At 46.7% G+C, this 19,307-nt stretch overlaps 1 protein-coding gene across 10 annotated transcripts in view; it reads right to left on the bottom strand.

Moving 5' to 3' along the window:
• NEDD4L (neural precursor cell expressed, developmentally down-regulated 4-like, E3 ubiquitin protein ligase) overlaps nt 1-19,307 on the bottom strand; it is a 381,718-nt gene that overhangs the window by 55,411 nt on the left and 307,000 nt on the right. For 5 of the 10 annotated variants that reach the window (XM_027525515.1, XM_027525518.1, XM_027525517.1 and 2 more), the window contains 8 exons: nt 18,990-19,122; nt 17,477-17,653; nt 15,220-15,294; nt 13,579-13,638; nt 8,336-8,467; nt 7,705-7,824; nt 6,456-6,653; nt 452-529 (listed from right to left, as the gene is read on the bottom strand). In XM_027525515.1, the coding sequence (XP_027381316.1) occupies nt 452-529; nt 6,456-6,653; nt 7,705-7,824; nt 8,336-8,467; nt 13,579-13,638; nt 15,220-15,294; nt 17,477-17,653; nt 18,990-19,122 (973 nt within the window). The remainder of the gene's footprint in view (nt 1-451; nt 530-6,455; nt 6,654-7,704; nt 7,825-8,335; nt 8,468-13,578; nt 13,639-15,219; nt 15,295-17,476; nt 17,654-18,989; nt 19,123-19,307) is intronic. The other 5 variants (XM_027525516.1, XM_027525511.1, XM_027525512.1 and 2 more) reach the window with 3 other exon arrangements.

Raw genomic sequence — 19,307 nt, 5'->3', positions numbered from 1 at the left:
TTAGATTTATAAACAGTCATCGACAAGGGAGAAAAACTTAAAATATCCGCAGGATAAATGACTTAGAGAAACCTTCTGCGATTACTTATGCCTTTTTCTCCCAGTTTTTAATATTTTTATTCCTATGACTAAATCAGCAGTATGGATGGAAATCAATGGTTGCTAAGCTACAAAATAAATGTGTGCTGCTTAACTCGTCACCTGCAGAGAAAGCCTCGAACGTCCCCGCGGCAAGGCGTACCTTCCACTATCAAGAGGGCAGCCATCCCGACCCCTCTCAGAAGAGCTATGTGCGCTGTGAACCGTGTAAACTGACTCTATTAAGAACTTACAGACCAAAGGGACTCAAAACACCCGGAGAAGGAGAAGATCACAGGGCTTCCCTATCAGTACTGAGCCCGTGACTCAGGAAACACTTTCAGACTGGTCTGCGGGTCTCCAGTGTACTCACAGGAAGAGGGCCAAGGTCATTGGGGTTTAAGGATGCCTTTGACCGCATGTGTACTGGAAATTTCAGGCGTGGATCTTCCTGAAAGAGAAATGCAAAAGGCAGAAGATGTTAGGAGTGACTGACTGTGAGCAGTACTGGTCCTCCCCTTCGGGAGGTGTGTGCTCCACAGTAACCAGGTTGCCTGTACGCGGGGATGCACTCCTGCTGCGTGGGGGAGGGGAGGATCCCACCTCAGTGTAGGAAGCCTGACTCCCCAGCTCTCCTAAACGATTTCACTCTTCCTCCTTGTCCTCGATGAAAGGAGGAGAGTAAGAATGTTTAAGTAAAAGGTTTTCCCAAGATGCGGAGCAGATGAAGAGGGAGAGGGTTCCAGCAGTGATGTTACCATGGAAACCAGAGTGGAGGATGCTGGTGAAGACGAGGCCTAGTCCACAGGGAGGGGCTCCCTATGGACCCTGAGCCCTGGCATGAGCGCAGCTAGCCTGTTAACAACAGCCTCTCCATCAGCACTTGAGTCTGCTGTTGCTCCCTTCCACCCTCTCTTCAGCTAAAGCTGAGAGTCTGAAATCTTGTCTGACAGCCCAGGCCTGTCCTGCCCCAGGTTAGCTGGCAACATCTTATCAAGTCACATCCCTGTGAAAGAACTTCACTGGGATTCTTGACCAAGTTCTACAAATTAGATCTTAAAAGTTCACAAAATACTTTTCTTAAGGGATACACTTTATCAGATACCACAGAGAACCACTGAAAGAAAAATACATGCCCTGACATCTTGGGTCATGCTTTGTAATTTACCAAGAGCAGTCAGATGTATGATCCTGCAGCCACCTTGCTAGGAGGTTGGGCACATAATCTCTGCTCCCTTAGACAAGGAAACTGAGTCTCAGAGAATAAGAACTTGCCCAGAGGTTCTGGTTTTGAGTCTAGCAGCTGCCCCTTCACTTATACAGACCCAATTAAAAATGCAGGGCAAGCTAGGGAATCCCTATTTTAAACTCAAAAGATTAGAAAACAAACAAAATGATAATCTTTTAAACTCAAAAGACTAGAAAACAAAACGATAACATTATTAACCAAATAAGCCTAATAGAAAAACAAAAAGTCATCCTAAAATCTTAAAAAAAACCAAAACAACCCTGTATTTCAATAATGTTAAAGCCTTTGTTGCTCTTAAAATTACTAAAAGGTTTTTTGCCTCAGCATTTTCCCAAGTCAGCAAGAAAATGAAATAGTTGGTATAAAACTGGGAAAATAATAAACCTCATTTTTTGCTGGAGATACGAAGTTACATATGCTTATATACCAAGACTGTATTAAACATCTCCTGGGTTATGGAGTGTGACTGCTAATGGGCATGGGGTTTCCTTTGGCGGGATGGAAATGTCCTACAACTGATGATGGTGATGGGTGCACATGTGTGTGATGCTCTAAACATCATTCCGAGGTATATTTTAAACGGGTGAATTGTATGGGATGTGCACGATACCTCGACAAAGCTTTAAAATTTTAAAATTTTTAAAAATTTAAAAAATTAAATTTAAATTTAAAAATTAAAATGTTTCTCCCAAATGAACAGTATAAACCCTTAGAATCACCAGATAATAACAAAGTGACAGATTTAGGGGGCTGGCAAGAACAACAACAACAAAAATCACACGTACACAAATCAACCTGTGCTTTCTGTCAGCCATAAGCAAACTGTTAATAGAAGCAATAGATCATATTAGCAGTTTTTGATGGAAATTGATCTTGAACCTTTTAAACGGATAATTAGAGGCCTAAAAAAAACTCTAGTATTCTATAGCATACTGGAACACCTACAGTTTAAGTAGATATACAAGTAGCTTTGGGATTTAGAAGGTCCAAAAAGCTGATCATCTGGTAAACATCTGTGACTGTTTTGTCATGCAAAGAGGAAAACCTTAGAATGGTGAATTCCACCAAACAGCTCACAAGGCTAACTGTGAGCTGGCCCAAGTAATGTCCCCACCATGGGGAACCCCGGGCCCCCCACAGCCCTGGATGATGCTGGATTCAGAGAAAGTCTGAGGCTGGGATCACAAGGCTGGGGCTTCTGGATGCTCCATGCTTGGAATTACACATGCAGGCTACTGTGAAAGACACCCAGCTCTTCTGGTAAAGAGCTGCTGATTGAAAGAAGATAAATAGACAAACAAAAAAACAACTGCAATTAAACAAAAGTGACCAACTGGGGATGGGGGAGAAGCATGAAGAATAAAATAAACTGCGTTTCCCAGGTCTGCTACAATGGCCTGGCACGGAACCTGGAACTCAGAGAATGTGAGGGCTGGAGGCACCTGTGTGTGTGTGGGGGGCGGGTCACGTGATTCTATTATACTAACAAAAATCAAAACACTGGCAGCAGCTGCCATCCACCAGGCTCTGCGGGCTCAGCCTAGGGGGCCCTGCGGAGTCGCCCTCCCACGGACTCCCCTGACCGACAGAGGGCGCAGCTGGCAGGGCAGGAAAACAGCCAGGCCCCGTGTGAGCCGGGACAACCGGAGGGACGAGTCAGCCGGAATCCTAGCGAGGTCCCGGACAAGGTGAATACGAAAGAGTGAAACCCACGACAAGAACTGGGCTGTTCTCCGTTGCCTCGGCACAGGAGGAGCCCGCCTTCACAGTCACATCAGTATTTCACAACTGCTTCCCTCAGATACAGTTGAAAGGCCCTTTAAACAGAAGGCAAAAATCAACATTAAAAAAAAAAAAGAAAAAAAAGGTTCCGGGGAGTTCCCTAGCAGTCCAGTGGTTAAGGCTTCGCCTTCCAAGGGAAGGGGGCACGGGTTCGATCCCTGGTTGGGGAACTAGGACCCCACATGTCTCCCCACCTGCAATTTCTTAGTGGACTTACTAAAAACAGATACAGTAAGGGCATGCTGACTGGTTGAAAAGACAGTGGTGCTTTTTCCAGCCTGGAAGGGAGCAACCACCAGGCCTGGACTACAGTGACTTTTATTGGTTTAGACCTGGGTAGAAAAGAAAACAAGCCTAAAACTTAATTAAGGTATAACCTTTCTCATTACGGAAATAAGCCGATGCTTTGTCCTGTAAAAGACATAAATGTGTTCTCACACACATGCTTTGAGCTGCTTCTTCAGCAGAAGAAACAGACACACTGAAGCCCCGTGTAATCTCTTCTCACCTCCCTAGGGGTCTCCCCGAGATCCACAGCCCCCCCATCCCGGTGGGGACTAAGAGATGCGCATTTGACGTATCTGACTTGATTGCCGACAGCAGGCTGGCACCCTGCCTCCGTGATTCGTGAGTGCAAGAGGCCCTGTTTTATTAATAGACTCAAAGAGTGTGTGTGTGTGTGTGAGTGTGTGTGTGTGTGTGTCCGACTCTGCGACCCTGTGGACTGTAGCCCACCAGGCTCCTCAGTCCATGGGATTCTCCAGGCAAGAATACTGGGGCCAGTTGCCATTTCCTTCTCCAGGGGATCTTCCCGACCTAGCGATCGAACCCGCATCTCCTGCACTGGCAGGTGGGTTCTTAACCACTAGTACCAGCCTGGGGAAGCAAAGGGAAGGTTCCTCTATCAATGTATACAAAGGAGAAGCTTCTGGTTCGTGCACGGGGTGCAGAGGGAAGACGTCCGTTTTCATCCCTCTCAACCTGTCTGACCAGTTTTTCTTTCTTTTATGATAATGCTCAAATCTAAGAATAGCTGTTCTCTCTTTAAAAAAAAAAAAAAACAAAAACAAAGCAGCCCCCAAAGTAACTCAACACAGGTTTTAAGCCGAAAATTATCTTCCCGTTTCTGCCCATCCCTCCACCTTTTGTCAGAATAAACACATATTCAGAGCGTGTGCTCCACAGTCAGTGCTGCGGATGGGCCTTTGTTTAGCAGGGATATCGCAGCCGTGTCAGGACATCCGCACTGAGTGAGGAAGGGTGGTGACGGCTGATGGAACTCTCTGTTGCTACCTTCAGGATTTTCATGACAGCAGCCGTGACAAAACGTTGTTTTAACAAATTGAAATTTGAAAATCAGTGAGTCACGAGTATCTGGTCGAAAGGGGCAATGGGAAATTCACACTGGGTTTCATTCAGCAACAATGCAGGCAATAAATAAAGAGGGTGCTATTTAAAAGCAAACCTGCCGAGCTGCGATTACACCGCAGTCGTGGCGTGAAAGGCTGTGAAAAGGTTAGGGGATTTGATTACTAAGCTAGTTCAAATTACTAAAATCATAGCTTGTGTTGGCAAGCCACAGTGGCTCCATATACTAATCCATCTACTTTTACAATATTCACCCCCTATTTCTGGAGCTCCCATTTCTGGCTGAGGAACTGAAATCCCAGCAATGCTGTAGCAAGTAGAAATGGGTTCAGTAGCAGGACTGCTTACAGGTTCTATGTCCCTGGGGCGGGGCGGGGGGAAAGACTTTAAAACCAATCTCTATCACTCTATTTTCCAAGGAGTTTCCTATCTATTACTCTCCTGTTGCCACAAACCCGTAATCTTATCTTCAGATGAAACTGCTATTTATTATACGTCTGAGAAGTAGTGATGAGTTTACCAAACGAATGCTACCAGATCTGAATTTTAAATTCTCTCTGCAGGTTATTCCTTTACTTCAAAATTGGAGTGGTTCTCACCAAGGGGTGTTGGGAAATGCCTGGGGGCTTCCGAGGTTTTCAGTATGATGGGTGGGGAAGGGGGCAGTGGCTATTAGGATTCGGCAGCAGGGGCCAAGGATGTTAAATGTCCTGCAGTAACAAGCACAGTCCTGCCCCGAGTGCTAAGAATGTCCTCGTGAAGACACACTGTACCATGATCCGTGAGATCTGAGAGAACCGAATCCAATTCTCAAGGGACTGAATTACCATCGTGCCATGGGCAGAGTGTAAACGACAGTCCAGGCCACTTGGGCCCAGGTCTCTTCCTTCACATGATACTGCTGTTTAGCAACTGGGTGTATTTGGTGTCTTCTCTAGAAGTGGGAATTTAAAGCATGTGTTGACTCTTGGTCCAAGACCAAGGAGCCAGGGCCAGTGACAACCACCAAAACTCAACCGGATTTCACGTAATCACCAGTTTTAAACAGCAGTGCAGTACATACGAAGAGCAAGCCCAACTCCATTCCTGGATAGTCAGCTGGGGATATAAGGGCAGGAAGGAAAACAAACCTTCGGGAGCATCAGAAACAGTCAGAAACCTGAGGACCCACTTCAGATTAGCTACTGGCCTAGAGATGAAACAGCAGAAAAACAGCACTGACTTTAAAAAGAACTCTATGCTACCTTCAATGAGCCACCACTGACTGCCCTGAAGAAAGAAGAGCGAACAGAGGAATGTAAAGATACGCATACGTCCTTTTCATTAATCTCATTTTTCTCAAAGTTAATACAACACATATACTCTCCCTCGTGCATGATTCAGGGGTACAAGGACGAGCACTGTTATTAAGGAAAAAACTGCGACAAGATGATCACAAAAAAGAGATATCAAATTTACAAAGTCTCCTAACCCATGATTAAGAGAGTGTAATGTAGCAATGGAGTGTGAAATACTTATCTGATGCAAACTGTGAACGCTAAAACGACACATCAAATAAAAATAAAGATGGGGAATGGCAACACAGATGCAAAAAAAAGGTGACGCAGAAAAATTCTTTGTAAAAAGATTGGAATTCCTAATAAAGTTACAGCATCCTAAGACAGGAAGCAGCAACATCAAAATTCCAGCAATATGGAGCACTACCTTTTTTCCAAACTATGGTAAACTGTCAACACTGGAGCTTCCCATGAGTCCTCTGAGGAAAAGGCATCAATACCCAGGGTGGCCATGAGTCCGTGCCCGTAAATCACCCACTCCCACCAGCCCCTACATGCGGAGTTGAGGTGAAGGCTCAGGAGACCCTCAGGGGATATGCTATAGTGCTAGGAAATTTCTCAGCAAGCACCATGGGCACCGAGTCAGGGACGGATGCCAGACCTCGGGGCGAAAGTGGAGCTAGACAAAGCAGCGGCCTTACCCACGTCGTGGTCTTTGTGTTGTGGTCAATGAAGAAGGGCCGGCCGTTGGGCGCTATCCTCATCTCCCAGCCGGGCGGCAGGAAGCTCTGTGTGACTTTGTGTTGTGGTTTGGGGGAGTTGTAAGGTGATGGCTGTGGGGACTGTGGGTTGGAAAGGGTATCTTTCACAGCCCGACGTACGGGTGAGTCCTTGGCGCCCTAAGGAATAATAATGAGTGTTAGAACTCTCGTCACGCGCTGGTTCAGAGGGGTCAACACGTCCCCGGGGGTCAGGGAACGCTCCTCTCTCTGAAATGGGACCAGGGGGAAACGCCTAAAAAAAACCTGCTTCTGTCATCTGCTTACTTTAAAAAACAATCTAACTGTGATGTTTCCCTATTGGTTCAATACACAACAATATTAAGTGAGTATAACCACCCTCCTTTGATAGCTGCTCGGTACATAACCCCAGATACTTTTCGGTAGTAACCATTATGGATGGGGATTTTACAGAAGGTGGAGAAAAACGTGACCCTGCTCTTAATGAGCTCACAGTCTAATGGAGACGGACTGGCAATTTCTGGAGCAGAAAAAGAAAAAGCTCTATCGATGGAGACCAGCACCTGGGAGGGCACAGTTGTTAACCAGGACACCCACATCGCAGCCTGGAGGAGGCATCTCCCCTTGCCACTCATCAACCTCCTAAACCCGGGCGCAGGGAGCCCGCAGCCATCTCTAAGATGCCCGTCACGTTTACAGCGTCAAAGGTTTGGTCTCCTGCCTGTGTGATATTAAGGGATGTTGCTAAGACCACACAAACGGGAGGGCGCAAAGCGGATGCCCAGCGGTGACTCAGAGATGCAGACACGCGTCAGAAACACGAGGCCCACACGATGGAAGACCCTACAGTAGGGAGGAAGGAAGAATGATCGAAGCGACAGCTGTGTGTAAAAACTCAGCGGAAGCACTGGGATTGGAAAGAGCTGCTGTGCGCGTCTCATGAGGTAACAGGCAGTGAGGAGCGGAACACAAGAATGGAGAGTTCGGAAGAGAGGAGCCCACGTCCAGCAGGGGCTCGCCGTGGCCGCGGCCCCGTGACAGTGAGAATCAGTGAGAGTCCAGGGATGGGAAGCATGGAGTGAGGCCGCAGCACGAGGACACCCCTCACCACGAACACAGCGACGGCCAGAGAGGGGGGCGGCCGCCCCGCGCCCCCGGCGGAGAGAAGAGGGGGTGAGGAGGGGTCAGGGGAGCCGAGTAGCCGTCTCACCTCCAGCGGGGCGGATAAAGTTACTGTTGGCGAGCTGAGGCTACGAGGCCGGCGGATCTGAGGCTCGATTAGGTGGTTGTTACTGTTTGTGGCGGATCCGGACGCGCCGTCTTCTGCGAGCTACGTTGGAGGCAAACACAAGTTAGCGGCGTGCGAGGCGCTCCCTGCGCGGGTGTGGACCCAGTGACAGCGCGGCCAGCGGTCACGAGAGGGCGCCTGTGGGAAGCGTGGAGGAGCCGACCACACGGAACAACGGGGCGGGGCGAGGGATGGGGAAACACTCCAGGGAAGTAAGTGAATCACGAGCCGGCAGAAAAACCAGCCTCAGAGAAACGGGGGGCTGGAGGGGCGCTACCCGCTGGGATCAACAGGCTCTTCCCTTGAAAATCTCTTTCGGGTCATATATATATATATTTTTTTTTTTTATAAAATGGACCCTCTAGGGAGAGACTGAGTCAGGGACTGAATTCTTTCTTAGGCCAATACTATGTTTAAAGTAATGCATTTGCAAGAAAAGATCTTCTTTTGACATGGGTTCCGCAGAACGGTACCTAAAACTCGGGAACGCAGGGGTCGTGGACGTCTTGGCTTCTGAGCGCCTGTGACGGAAGCTGCAGGGCAAACCGCATACCTGCATGATAGGCCGAGTCCAAGTTGTGGTTCGATTGTTATGATTGACATAGTATGTGCGTCCCTTAGCATCTTTCCTCTCTTCCCAGCCCGAGGGCAGGCCCGGCGTGGTGTGTACATAGGCCACTGATGGCTGTTTGTGTAAGAAATCATCATTACTGAGTGTCCTGCATTTGCTTTTATCAGCTTCATAAAGTCATACATACCCCGAGGATTAGCTCTGCTAGACACAGTGAGTTAATTCTAGTGGTACCGGAAACACGAGTGTCCGGAAAACAGCAACAGGTTTCCAACAGCTTTAAACCCAGTGTGAAATGAACCCCCACCCAAGCTACAGGGTCAAAACCTCACAGGACCCAATTCCAGGCCACGCAGCCTCCAACATAGAGGGCTGCTGCCAATGTGATCATATGGAAGGAGAAGACGATGCCAGTTTGGTTTGGCTACCAAATTTTACTTCAAGCCACGTAGAGCTTAAAAGATGTTTCAAACTGTCAAACGTTATCGTCTCTGAGAGGGATGCTCTGAGTATCTCTTCCTCAATCTAGCTGCCACAGGGATGTTCTCCTAGCTTATCCCTAAATTCTTCAACACCTTAGGGCCATTATACTATGTAACTTTCAGGGTCAGGGAGTGGGTGAGACATAGAGTCTGTTTTCTATGAGACCCCCTTTTATACTAGTGACAGACCAGAACATCTCAGCTGCCCCAACCCAGGAGGAGGCAGGCCAGAACTCCCAAGGAACCTGACGGTGAGGCTGTATTCTTCCCCATCTTCCCATGTGGGATTTGTTTCTTTAGAGGGTGAATGGAAGGCAGGCAGCTTCCGGGCTGAGAGAGAACGTCCGGCACTGAGGGACTAGATTTGGACACGCCAAAGGAGTCGCTAAAGGAGTCCTGTGAGCTTCTGGCTTGTAAGAAGCAGTCTGAAAATGCAGGCGGGATGGAGAAATACTGGGAAAGCAGGATGTCTCCATGACTCATGGAGGCCAAGAGAAGGATGTTTGAGGTCGGTGCTGCCCAGTAAGTCCTGCAGGTATGGACGCTGCATACAAGATCTGCAACTGGGGTAGGGGTGCTGCTCAGGAACAAGAAGCCTTGGCAGACATGGCTCTTGACAGAGTGTAAAAGAAACAAGAGGCCTAAATTCAGGAGTAATCTCTTACGTGTGGTTACAAAAGCGAGCCACTTCCTTTAGGGCCCATCTTCCCTAATTAGGATCTTCTGAACCTCCAGATGTTTCACCAGGTATATTTTGTTTGTTTGTTTGTTTAAAATATACTTTTTTTAATTGAAGGATAATTGCTTTGCAGAAATCCGTTGGCTTCTGCCAAACATCAACATGAATCAGCCACGGGCATACATATGGTGTATTTTCTTGATGAGGTTGATGATGTTAACCTCTCAGCCCGGCTTCTCCCTGTGTCCATCCCATCTTTCGTGTTCACTACCAACAGTGCCTCCTGGCAAAGAGGGTCCCCCAGTCCACTGCGAGACCTCGAACTGAAAAGCATGATCAGGGAGGCTGCTGTGGAATCTGGGGACTGCAGGCAAAGAGGCTTAATACTCCACCTCATGAATTCAACAGAACATTCCAAAAAAAACAAAAAACATCAAAAACTGAGACCATGAAGCGGCTGCCTTAATACTTATTTCTAAAACACATTAACCCAGCAGGGCAAGTGTATCTGCACGACAACTTTGTGCTAAAACCTCAGCAACTATTTCTTGACGTTATTCCAGATCAAGTCCCCAAGGCCCATAATGGTAATTTCAAGACTCTGACAACGCAGCATCCTGAACTAGGTGCAGGGATACAACAAAAGTGGAAGGAACACCAGCACCAGGCTTGACCCTTCTGTATTAAAGGCAGATGAACCTGTCTATGGCTGAAAGCTCTTTTCGCCCTCCTCCTCTCACTTGGCACCAACATAAAAGAGCTGCTTCCAGGCTACTTTTTATCTGGGCGGTATGGCAAGGGACTCTGCTGACTCGGGTGGAACCCGAGTTGCAACCTAAAAGTTAGTGGCCAATTAGTATTTTTGGCCAAATACACGTTATCAAACGCTGACCTGTTGTTTACACGAGGACCAAGTGTGTTTTGGTTGAATGGAATACCAAGTGGAATTTGCTGCTTTCTTCCTCCTAGAGTTATTTTTTGGGGAGAGGCAATTAGATAAGCCTTTGGAAAACTCCATTCTGGAAACCTTAAGGATAGTTTTATAGTTATGGTATCCCTGGAAAGGACGTTTATGGGGAGGCTAATAAACAAAAATAACTGGGATGTGTCATGGATAATCTCTCAGGACTGAGGTCTAAGGCTGGGAGACTTCCAGCAGAGTCGTCCAGCAACCAGGTTACCTTCATAGAGCCACAGTTAACAGAACTAATCAGTTTATGGAAAAGTAGGAGTGTCGTAGAGAACATGGCATTTGAGTCACAGGCGCATTCTACCTTCTACGGAGAAGTGACTTGGCAACCTATAATCTAGTTCCACTGATGCAAGACGGTGTCATTAAAATGGCTCTTTATAGGTTTCTTTCCAAATGGCCCTGAAGAACAACCTGTGCAGACGACTCCATTTGTGACTCAAAACAACGCCTCCTGCAGCTGGGGAGAAGCGGGGCTCAGCTTCCATGGAGAGACCGTGGCAGTGGCCCAGCCTGCAGCCAATGTCAGAGTTTCCTGCGGTGTGTGTGCACACGTGTGTGTACGTTGTGTGTGTGCATGCTGTGGTATGTGGGGGTATGTGCACGTGTGCACGTGTGTGTGCATTTGTGTGTGTGCGCGTGTGCAGGCGTCTGTACTGCTCCTGCACACGTGCATCCCGTGCCACCTCAAGAAACAATAATGGGGAGACAACTGAAACGCAGCTGAACCAAGAATTTCACAGCACTCTGTCTGCATCTACCATTGTCTTTCACAATGTCAAGGAGCCATCTGACCACAGCTTCTGGGTGGCTCCATTGAGTTCATTAAAATGAAGCGCTCAATAATGCTGAAGCTGTAAAAGTTTCAAAACGCTTTTAAAGATGATAAACAGCTTGGTGCTATCACGTATCCTCAAGATTTGCTCAAACCCTGCCACACTTTAACCTCAGTGGAATATTAAGGGGATATACAGCAACCACCCCCAAACTGTGCTATCCCTTTTCATTTGCTCTCACAGAGTGGACACTGGCTCAGCCAGCTGGACAGTGACACCACCGTGTATTCACTTGTCACGTCAGAGCTGTGGGTCCGCAGGTGAGAATTGGGGCGTGCTGACTGTAACAGAGACATGAAAGCCCTGCATGGAGAGAGAGCAACGCCGGGACGGGTAAGGCCACAGGACGAGCAGCTGCCGAGGGGCGGCGGCCGAGGGCTCATCTTTGCGGGAAACACAGTACTCTGGTGCGTTCACATCCCAGCATCACAATGTAACCAGTATTACGTAATAACCAGTATGTCCCAGGGAAATGACCCAAGTGAGTATCAAGTCGATTAAGTAATATGTATACGAGCTCTCCATTTCCCCCCCCTGTGTGTGCATGCACCCACAGGTAGGTACATCTGTGAGAGCACAGAGGATGGAGGGGTGGGGAGTCCCAGGGTCGCTCCAGGCTGACACGGCACACTTGGGTGTTGGGGTGGACAGGGAGGAGGTATAAAAGAGGGGAAAATCCATGGAGGAGATGGAATTGGAAAAGCAAAGGCTATTGGTAACAAGGGCTGGTGAGGGTGGGAAAAAAAACAACCCAGACATGACTATTTCTCATGTAGTCACAAAGGAGGTTGGCTTACTTGACCCAAAAGATCACCAGGTATGCAGAAAGCCTGAGTAGATAAAACACTTATCTACCCGCTCTTTAAAGATAAGAAACAAAGACCAAACTGCTATTTTTAGCTCACTGCTGGGGGGAGGGGAGGGCACAGGCAAGAAGCGTCGCGGTGGGGCCATGAGGACCCCACTGGATGGGTGACCCTGCCCTGCCAGGTGCCTGGCCTGGGATGATCCGAGCTCAGTCCATCCTGTCACTGGACACCATCAGCTATCAGGACACTCACAGCAGGTCCCGAGGCCAATGAAGCGCATGACGGGGTAGATGCTCACTGGCCCCGCTTCCTGTTAAAACCACTTCATGAAGTGATCTCATCCACCTCGCAGCTCTACCCCCATGGAAATGACTAGTGCACAATAGGAAGCTCTCTAGGTCATCTGGAATTTCTTCAATTCTCCTGGAGGGTGAGCCTGGCCCACCCAACAGGCGCTCTTCACATCAATCACTGTGGCTGGATACCTTAAACTGGCCGGATTTTTGCTGACTGCCACTTCGATTTTCCAGGGTACCATGCTGAGCTGTCAACTCTAACAATGTAACTAGATTGTTCCTTTAAATCAACACCCTGCAGAAAACCAGCAATCGTGTATGTATGTAAAGGTGTTCTCGAGTAATAAGCAGCTATAACAAACATACAAAGGTGAAACAACAAGGAAAATTCTTCAAACAGCCACAGCAGCACCAACCTTAAACTATAAGCTAGCCTGTGTTTAGGGATCAAGGAGAAAACTGGCGAGGCACACAGTCATGAGCTACCCACAAACATGAATAGCAGGAATTATTTAAAATGAAGAGTACACTTGGCTTAAAAACACTTGGCTTAAAAGCACCGTTTTTTCCTAGATCCTTTCAATTTCTTAATTATACTTTCTCTCTCCTCCTGAATTATATTCATATATTCTCCTCCTGAATATCCATTGTTCATACCTTTGAACCTGTGAGTTGGGGGCCCTGGCAACAGAGAAAGGTCACTGGTTCCTGCTCGTGATACAGAACATCTGAGTCAGCCTTTGAAATGCGGCACTGGGAATGCATCACTGAAAATTCACATGTACAAATGTGTGCAATCTCTGGGGCTTCCCTGATTTTCCTCCAACCAAAATATTTTACCCATGTCTTCTAAACACATGGGGGAAACTTATCAGGAGTACAAACACTAAAAGGCAGAAACAGACTCTAAAAGGTTCAGATGAAAACTTAAAGCTTGACAGCTCTTAGAACTACATGGGACTAATTCGTTTTACCCAGTACCTTCAAGGAATGTGAAAGTGAGGTTTTATTAAAATAAGAAATGTGCAGCTCCGTGGCACATCAGAAGCTGCTCTTATCAAAACAAAGAGAAAAAACTGTATGTTTACCATTACCCAAATATTAAAACCGACCCACAGTTTTGCCAAGAATGTCTGAACGAGGTTGTCATTACCGTTGGCGCCTCACCACCAGTGACAGTTGATGAACGTGCTCTCCCAGCTGGGGCACTGGGCTGTTAAATGATAATTTACATCAGTGAAATGCATTCTGGGAGGCCGCCCACTGCTTACTGAATCAGCGATCAGAGCTGGTGCAGCTAGCAAGGCAGGTGACATGAATCAGAACCTCTGCAATCCACCCGGGACAAGCAGAGTGGAGCGACCACTGATGACCAGAAGGAAGCGAGGAACAGGGTCACCCGCCCACCCAGAGAAGGCTCAGGCTGCAGCCCTGATCTGGGTAAACGATGAACTGACAACCTCAACAATGTGAGATATCTTATGAAAAAATAAAGAAAGCACCACAATCGTGCCCCCACTGTTAAACAATTAGCAGATTCTTAAATCTGCTAATTTAAAGAATCTGCCAAACTCAAAATTCAAGAGGCCGCTGGTGATCAGTGAGTTCACAGTTTCATAGAGAACAAAGAAAAAGGGAAGAATCAATGGCTCTTTTGGCCAATACAACTGACAGTGATTTTTTAAAAGGAAAGAAAGCGCCATTAATTCATCAAGGACAATCACAGAATCATCTGAAGAGAATCCCACTGGCCCACCACAGCGATTGTTCCGTTTTGGGGGGAGGCCTGCACTGCATCCCAGAAAGGATACTCTTGTCAAGCTTCTGACCTACCAGCCCTTTCCATGTAGGCCACAACTGAATCTAATCTGTTCATCAGTTGACTAATGTATTTATTAATTCATTCTGTAAACATAAAAGACTTAAAATCTAGGCAAAACACATCCTGTGAAGTTGAGCAGAAATGTATACAACAGGGAAGATGCCATGATTGCAAAAACTGTTAAGTGCAATCTTTCTTTCCCTTCAATTTCAGATGCAGTAAGTATTAGTGCTGATGATGATCAAGGATTTGCCATAATAATAAAAACTGGTCAAGGTCAAACATTAAGTTGAGCATGCTAAAAGCACATAACATTTTCTCCTTCAAAACAAGAAACAAATTTACATAAAATTCATTTTTAACGTGTATACTAATACCTCCCCAGGCAGTTCTGGTCTGCCTCCCAATCAGAACATTCATTTTAAGTCTTATATAATTATTAACACCCTTTACATGTCCATATTTGCTGCTAGTTATGAAAACTAGTGGGAAAGTGGAAACAAATTATAGCCAGGTCTTGAGTCAAGGGAGCTGTCTTTAAAGAGAAGCTACAGAAGCTCAGTGGGTTAAGAGTTAAGCCTGTTAGTAATGGAAAGGGCTCCTTTCTGCCCACCCAGAAGAGTTTTTCCTATGTTCTGGAGATACAGGTCACTTGAATACAGCTTTGGGGACCAAATTAAGTTTTTAAAAAAGGAACTGCTAATGTTTAGATCAAGTAGGCATATCAGAATTGGCATTCACTTGGATGGAAAAGCAAAGCAACGGAGTTTTTAGCATTTCAGAGACTTTGGTGGCAGTGGCAACTCTCTATATTGGAAATCCACTCTCCCTGGGCAATCTGCTAGGACATTTTAATGTCTCATGTGTATGGTAAGTAGATTTTGCACAGGAAAAACTCTTCCTTGGTAGCTCAGATGATTTTAAATAAAAGCCGAGAGAGCCAACTGGTGGCTGGAAATGAGTGTGGGTTACCGGCGGGAGGTGAGCCTGCTCCGCGACTGCGTCGGTGACACTGCAGGACCTCAGCCTGGAGGACGGCTCTCTCTGCTGCAGGAGGAAAGCACACAGAGCATCAGGAACACACATGCTGAGAAACCAGTTTCCCTGGTTTAAAAAACTGACCGCTCAAGCCTACTGACTGCTCTTTAATATTAGAAGGTAATTCGATGAAACACCATAGTTTTGGAGTAATGAACATAATCCTTTAAGTCATCAAGTATCTTTCATTGTCATTCTCAAGTGTCTCGAGTGATAACAGCCAAAAATAAGAGGCCAAAACATGAAAGGGGATGCCACAGGTAATGCTGCTCCATTGATGGAAAAAGAAGCTTTGAGAAGCAACCTCTGGGTAAATTCCAGTGGAACAGGAATAAAGGAAACGATACTAACCTAATAGTTATTAAACATTCATTGACTATTCTTATCACTGACAAAGAAGCAGTTGGATTCTATTTCTAGGGGAACTCACATATAATCTTAGCCTTCTTCTGAAGGGCTAGGTATTAATACTTTCAGCTTCTGAATGGAGATGAAGTTGTTCAGAACAGGAATGAAGGAAAATAGGTGAGGTTAAGCTAAAAAACAATCTAGAGATAATGTATAATATGTTCCTCTCGCTTGTTTGCATAGGTCTATATGGCTTTACAAAAAACAGACTCACAGATCAGCAGCAGGTCACACCTGCAAGTCAGGGGTCAAATGAGCAAGAGGTCTGCACAGGGGACAAGTCTGCAGCATCTCCTCACTTCTAGTATTTCCCAGTGAGGAAAATGGGGTGAGACACAGACAGACTCTGTGGTGCTGCATGGCAGGCTTCTCAAGTCTCTCCACATGGTGAGCATGAAGGGTTCATGCTTTAGTAAAAGTTCATGCTATTGTCCTTGAATGCAGACTGATTCTGGCAAGCAAAACTGGAGAAGAATCTCCTCTTTCCTAAATACTTAATAGTTGAACTGGACTCAACACAAAATAATTCTGTCACTTATACTTCCATCTTAAAGATATTTTATGAACTTAGAATGAAGGAGTTCCCTATTACAAGTCACTGAAATGATGGTTTTCACTTGGTAGACTAAAGGGATACCATTGTTACGGTTCTGGCAGCACTTACTCCCTTTTACAAGGTTTTAAATACATGACTTCCATGCTTATGCTGTTTCCACAGCAACGGTTTTATCAGTTCAAATACCCCATGTATGCAAACTCTTTTGTTTCCCCCTGTCCCTTTAGTACTACATTTACATCTCAGAGTTATTTCTCTTTCTGAAAGATACTCATAGAATTTTAATACAAAAGCACATTAACTGAGTAGTCACTGTAACTCCTGATGGGGCCAAAGGTATCTTTTAAAATAAAAACACACAGCTGAAGGAGTGACAGTCTTGTGAGTACCTACTAACTTTTACATTTTATGCAGCCCTCCTGTTCGTTTACATGTGATTCGGCTGTAATGATGATTATTTTTCTAGGACGCCATTTTCAGCTGAGGGACTACCATCATTTACTGCAGTGCATCTGCTGGTTCAGTTTCTCGAGAAATACTGAGACTGCATTGCTTCTCAATTTTATGTACAAGCAAGAATTTTCTATGGGCTTTTCCTGCAGTTTTGTGTTGTCAAACACAGGTCTTCATGGCTGATTCTGCTGACTCTCAATGGGGCTTAACCCCACCTCAAGTGTCTAGAATGAATCTGCTTGACAGCTGAGAACTCAAGTTCAAATGCTACGCTAGTGGCTGTGTCACAATTTCACAGCCTTTCTCTGGGACTTACAAGATGTCTTCTGTCTCCCATCCTAACCTGTCTTGGATGGATCACTTAACCATCATGCCTTCACCTGTGAAATGAGAATGATAAAGCACACAGAGTATGATGTATGAGATCAACGTGGAGGCCCAATGGCTCTCAGGTCCCACTGCGAAATACCAACTTGTGATGAAGGTACTGTTTCAGGAATCTTTTGCTGGGAAAAGAAATTCTACGAGATTAATGTTTAATAATACAGAAGTCATAGACGAGTTATCTATGAATCAAGAAAGCGCTTCACCTGCTTGGGCTATGTTTGGTATAGTTTTGCTTCTCCCATGGAAGAAGGAACTTGGAAAATGTCAGAATTATTTGGGGGCTAGGAGACCTTGGTCGTTATTTACAAACAAGATTCTCTGAAAAGTGACAACAACAAAAAAAATGATAAATATTCACTCAACTTCTCAAACAAGACCATGACTTACAATCAAAGACCCAAACTGCTCGCCGTTGGAGTCGGGAGTGACCTGCAGCCTTCTGCTCAGCTCCTCGGACAGCTCCTGGGGGCTCGTCCGGGACACGGGCGAGGCCGGTGGCGGGGGCAGCGCCAGGCTGAGCGAGTCTCCGCTCATGTTCACTTCCTCTGAAATGGTCTCCCAAGGCTGCCGGGGAAGAGACGCTGTGGTGAGTGCTGGAACGAGGGACCCTCTTGTCCCCGCCATGGTAATAGCCATCCTAAGTGTCGTTCACATTGACTGAGGGTCTTCCCAGCATCCGTAAGGAAGATAAGGCTCCCAGCCTGATTAACAGATGAGGAAACTGAGGCTGAGGGAGTAACTGGTACCAGGGAACAGTGATCCAAGCAGGCCTGGCTCCAGGGGCTGTGCTCTCAACCCCTTTGTAACAGCACCTCTCTGAGCACTGGCTTGCTTCTAGACTCGATACTACCTGCACGGGTTAAAAAATATCCTCAGGAATTTACCATTTTCATGAATTTTCTTTTACTCTAACCATTGAGGATTCACAATGAAAATAGCAGAGATGCTATAAACTGTTAGTAAGCACTGGTATCAATTAACTTTTCATGAATTTAATACGGCATCATCCATTTTGCTTTTCCAGTTTTGATCACTGGAACATTTTGTGAATGATCTGCCTAACATAAGAATGGATTTCCAATAAGTAAACCGAGTTGTTAAGGCAGTACTGAAGTTACGGCAATTACTAATTTCTTGTTCAATTTATACATATTTTCCCCAGAGATCTGCCATAAGCATTTAAGGGTGAACTTATGAACATTTATGTTCACCCCAATTTGTATTTTCTTGGTAATAACCTATTTCACCATGTCAAAACTACTCAAAATTATATTTGGTACCCAAAGAAGTTACAGGGCAGGGTTCCATCAACTGCTCAAAGATGATTACCATGTTGCTGTTTAATAAGATATGTTTAGACTATGGGGAAAAATAAAAGTATAAAGTGAAAATATATTAATTAAGTGCTAAAAAATGTCATGCACTTTCGTAGTGATGTAAATTATGCATGCTCGAAGATGGCCTCTAGAAGCACTTTCTAAGTTAGTAAATACCCCAATGGTCCTCAACTAGCTAGCCGACTGTGCTCTTTTCCTTCAGACAGCCTTTACTGAGACAACATCGGGAGCCCACAGACAGGGGGTGCTATAGGAGTGAGCAGGCGGGGCCGCACCTCGGGGCCCTCCCCACCCTGGAGCCCGCGGACAGGGGGCGCTGTCGGGGGGTAAGCAGGCGGGGGTCTGCAGGGAGTGAGCAGGCGGGGCCGCACCTCGGGGCCCTCCCCACCCTGGAGCCCGCGGACAGGGGGCGCTGTCGGGGGCTAAGCAGGCGGGGGTCTGCAGGGAGTGAGCAGGCGGGGCCGCACCTCGGGGCCCTCCCCACCCTGGAGCCCGCGGACAGGGGGCGCTGTCGGGGGCTAAGCAGGCGGGGGTCTGCAGGGAGTGAGCAGGCGGGGCCGCACCTCGGGGCCCTCCCCGCCCTCGCTGGGCTCCGGCTCCAGGTCCTCGCTGATATGTCTGCGCGAGCGGAAGCGGCGATGCGCGGCCTCCTGGTTGATCTGCCGGATGTTGCTGTCGGACTCGGACGACACGTCCCTGGGCGCACACGGAGCGAGGGGGCGAGACAGAGAACCGGTGTTGATACCTGGCCCTTCAACCCAAGCCCGACACTCACCCAGGGCCCGACATGGAACACGACGTCAGTGCTCTCCCGTTCAACCCTGAGAATCAGCTGGCCACTCAAAGGAGAACCTGCCAACATCTCTTAGCTGGAGTGTACT

Source organism: Bos indicus x Bos taurus, chromosome 24, assembly GCF_003369695.1.
Source record: "Bos indicus x Bos taurus breed Angus x Brahman F1 hybrid chromosome 24, Bos_hybrid_MaternalHap_v2.0, whole genome shotgun sequence".
Classification (NCBI taxonomy): Eukaryota; Metazoa; Chordata; class Mammalia; order Artiodactyla; family Bovidae; genus Bos; species Bos indicus x Bos taurus.
This window is presented reverse-complemented; position numbering and strand designations above follow the sequence as displayed.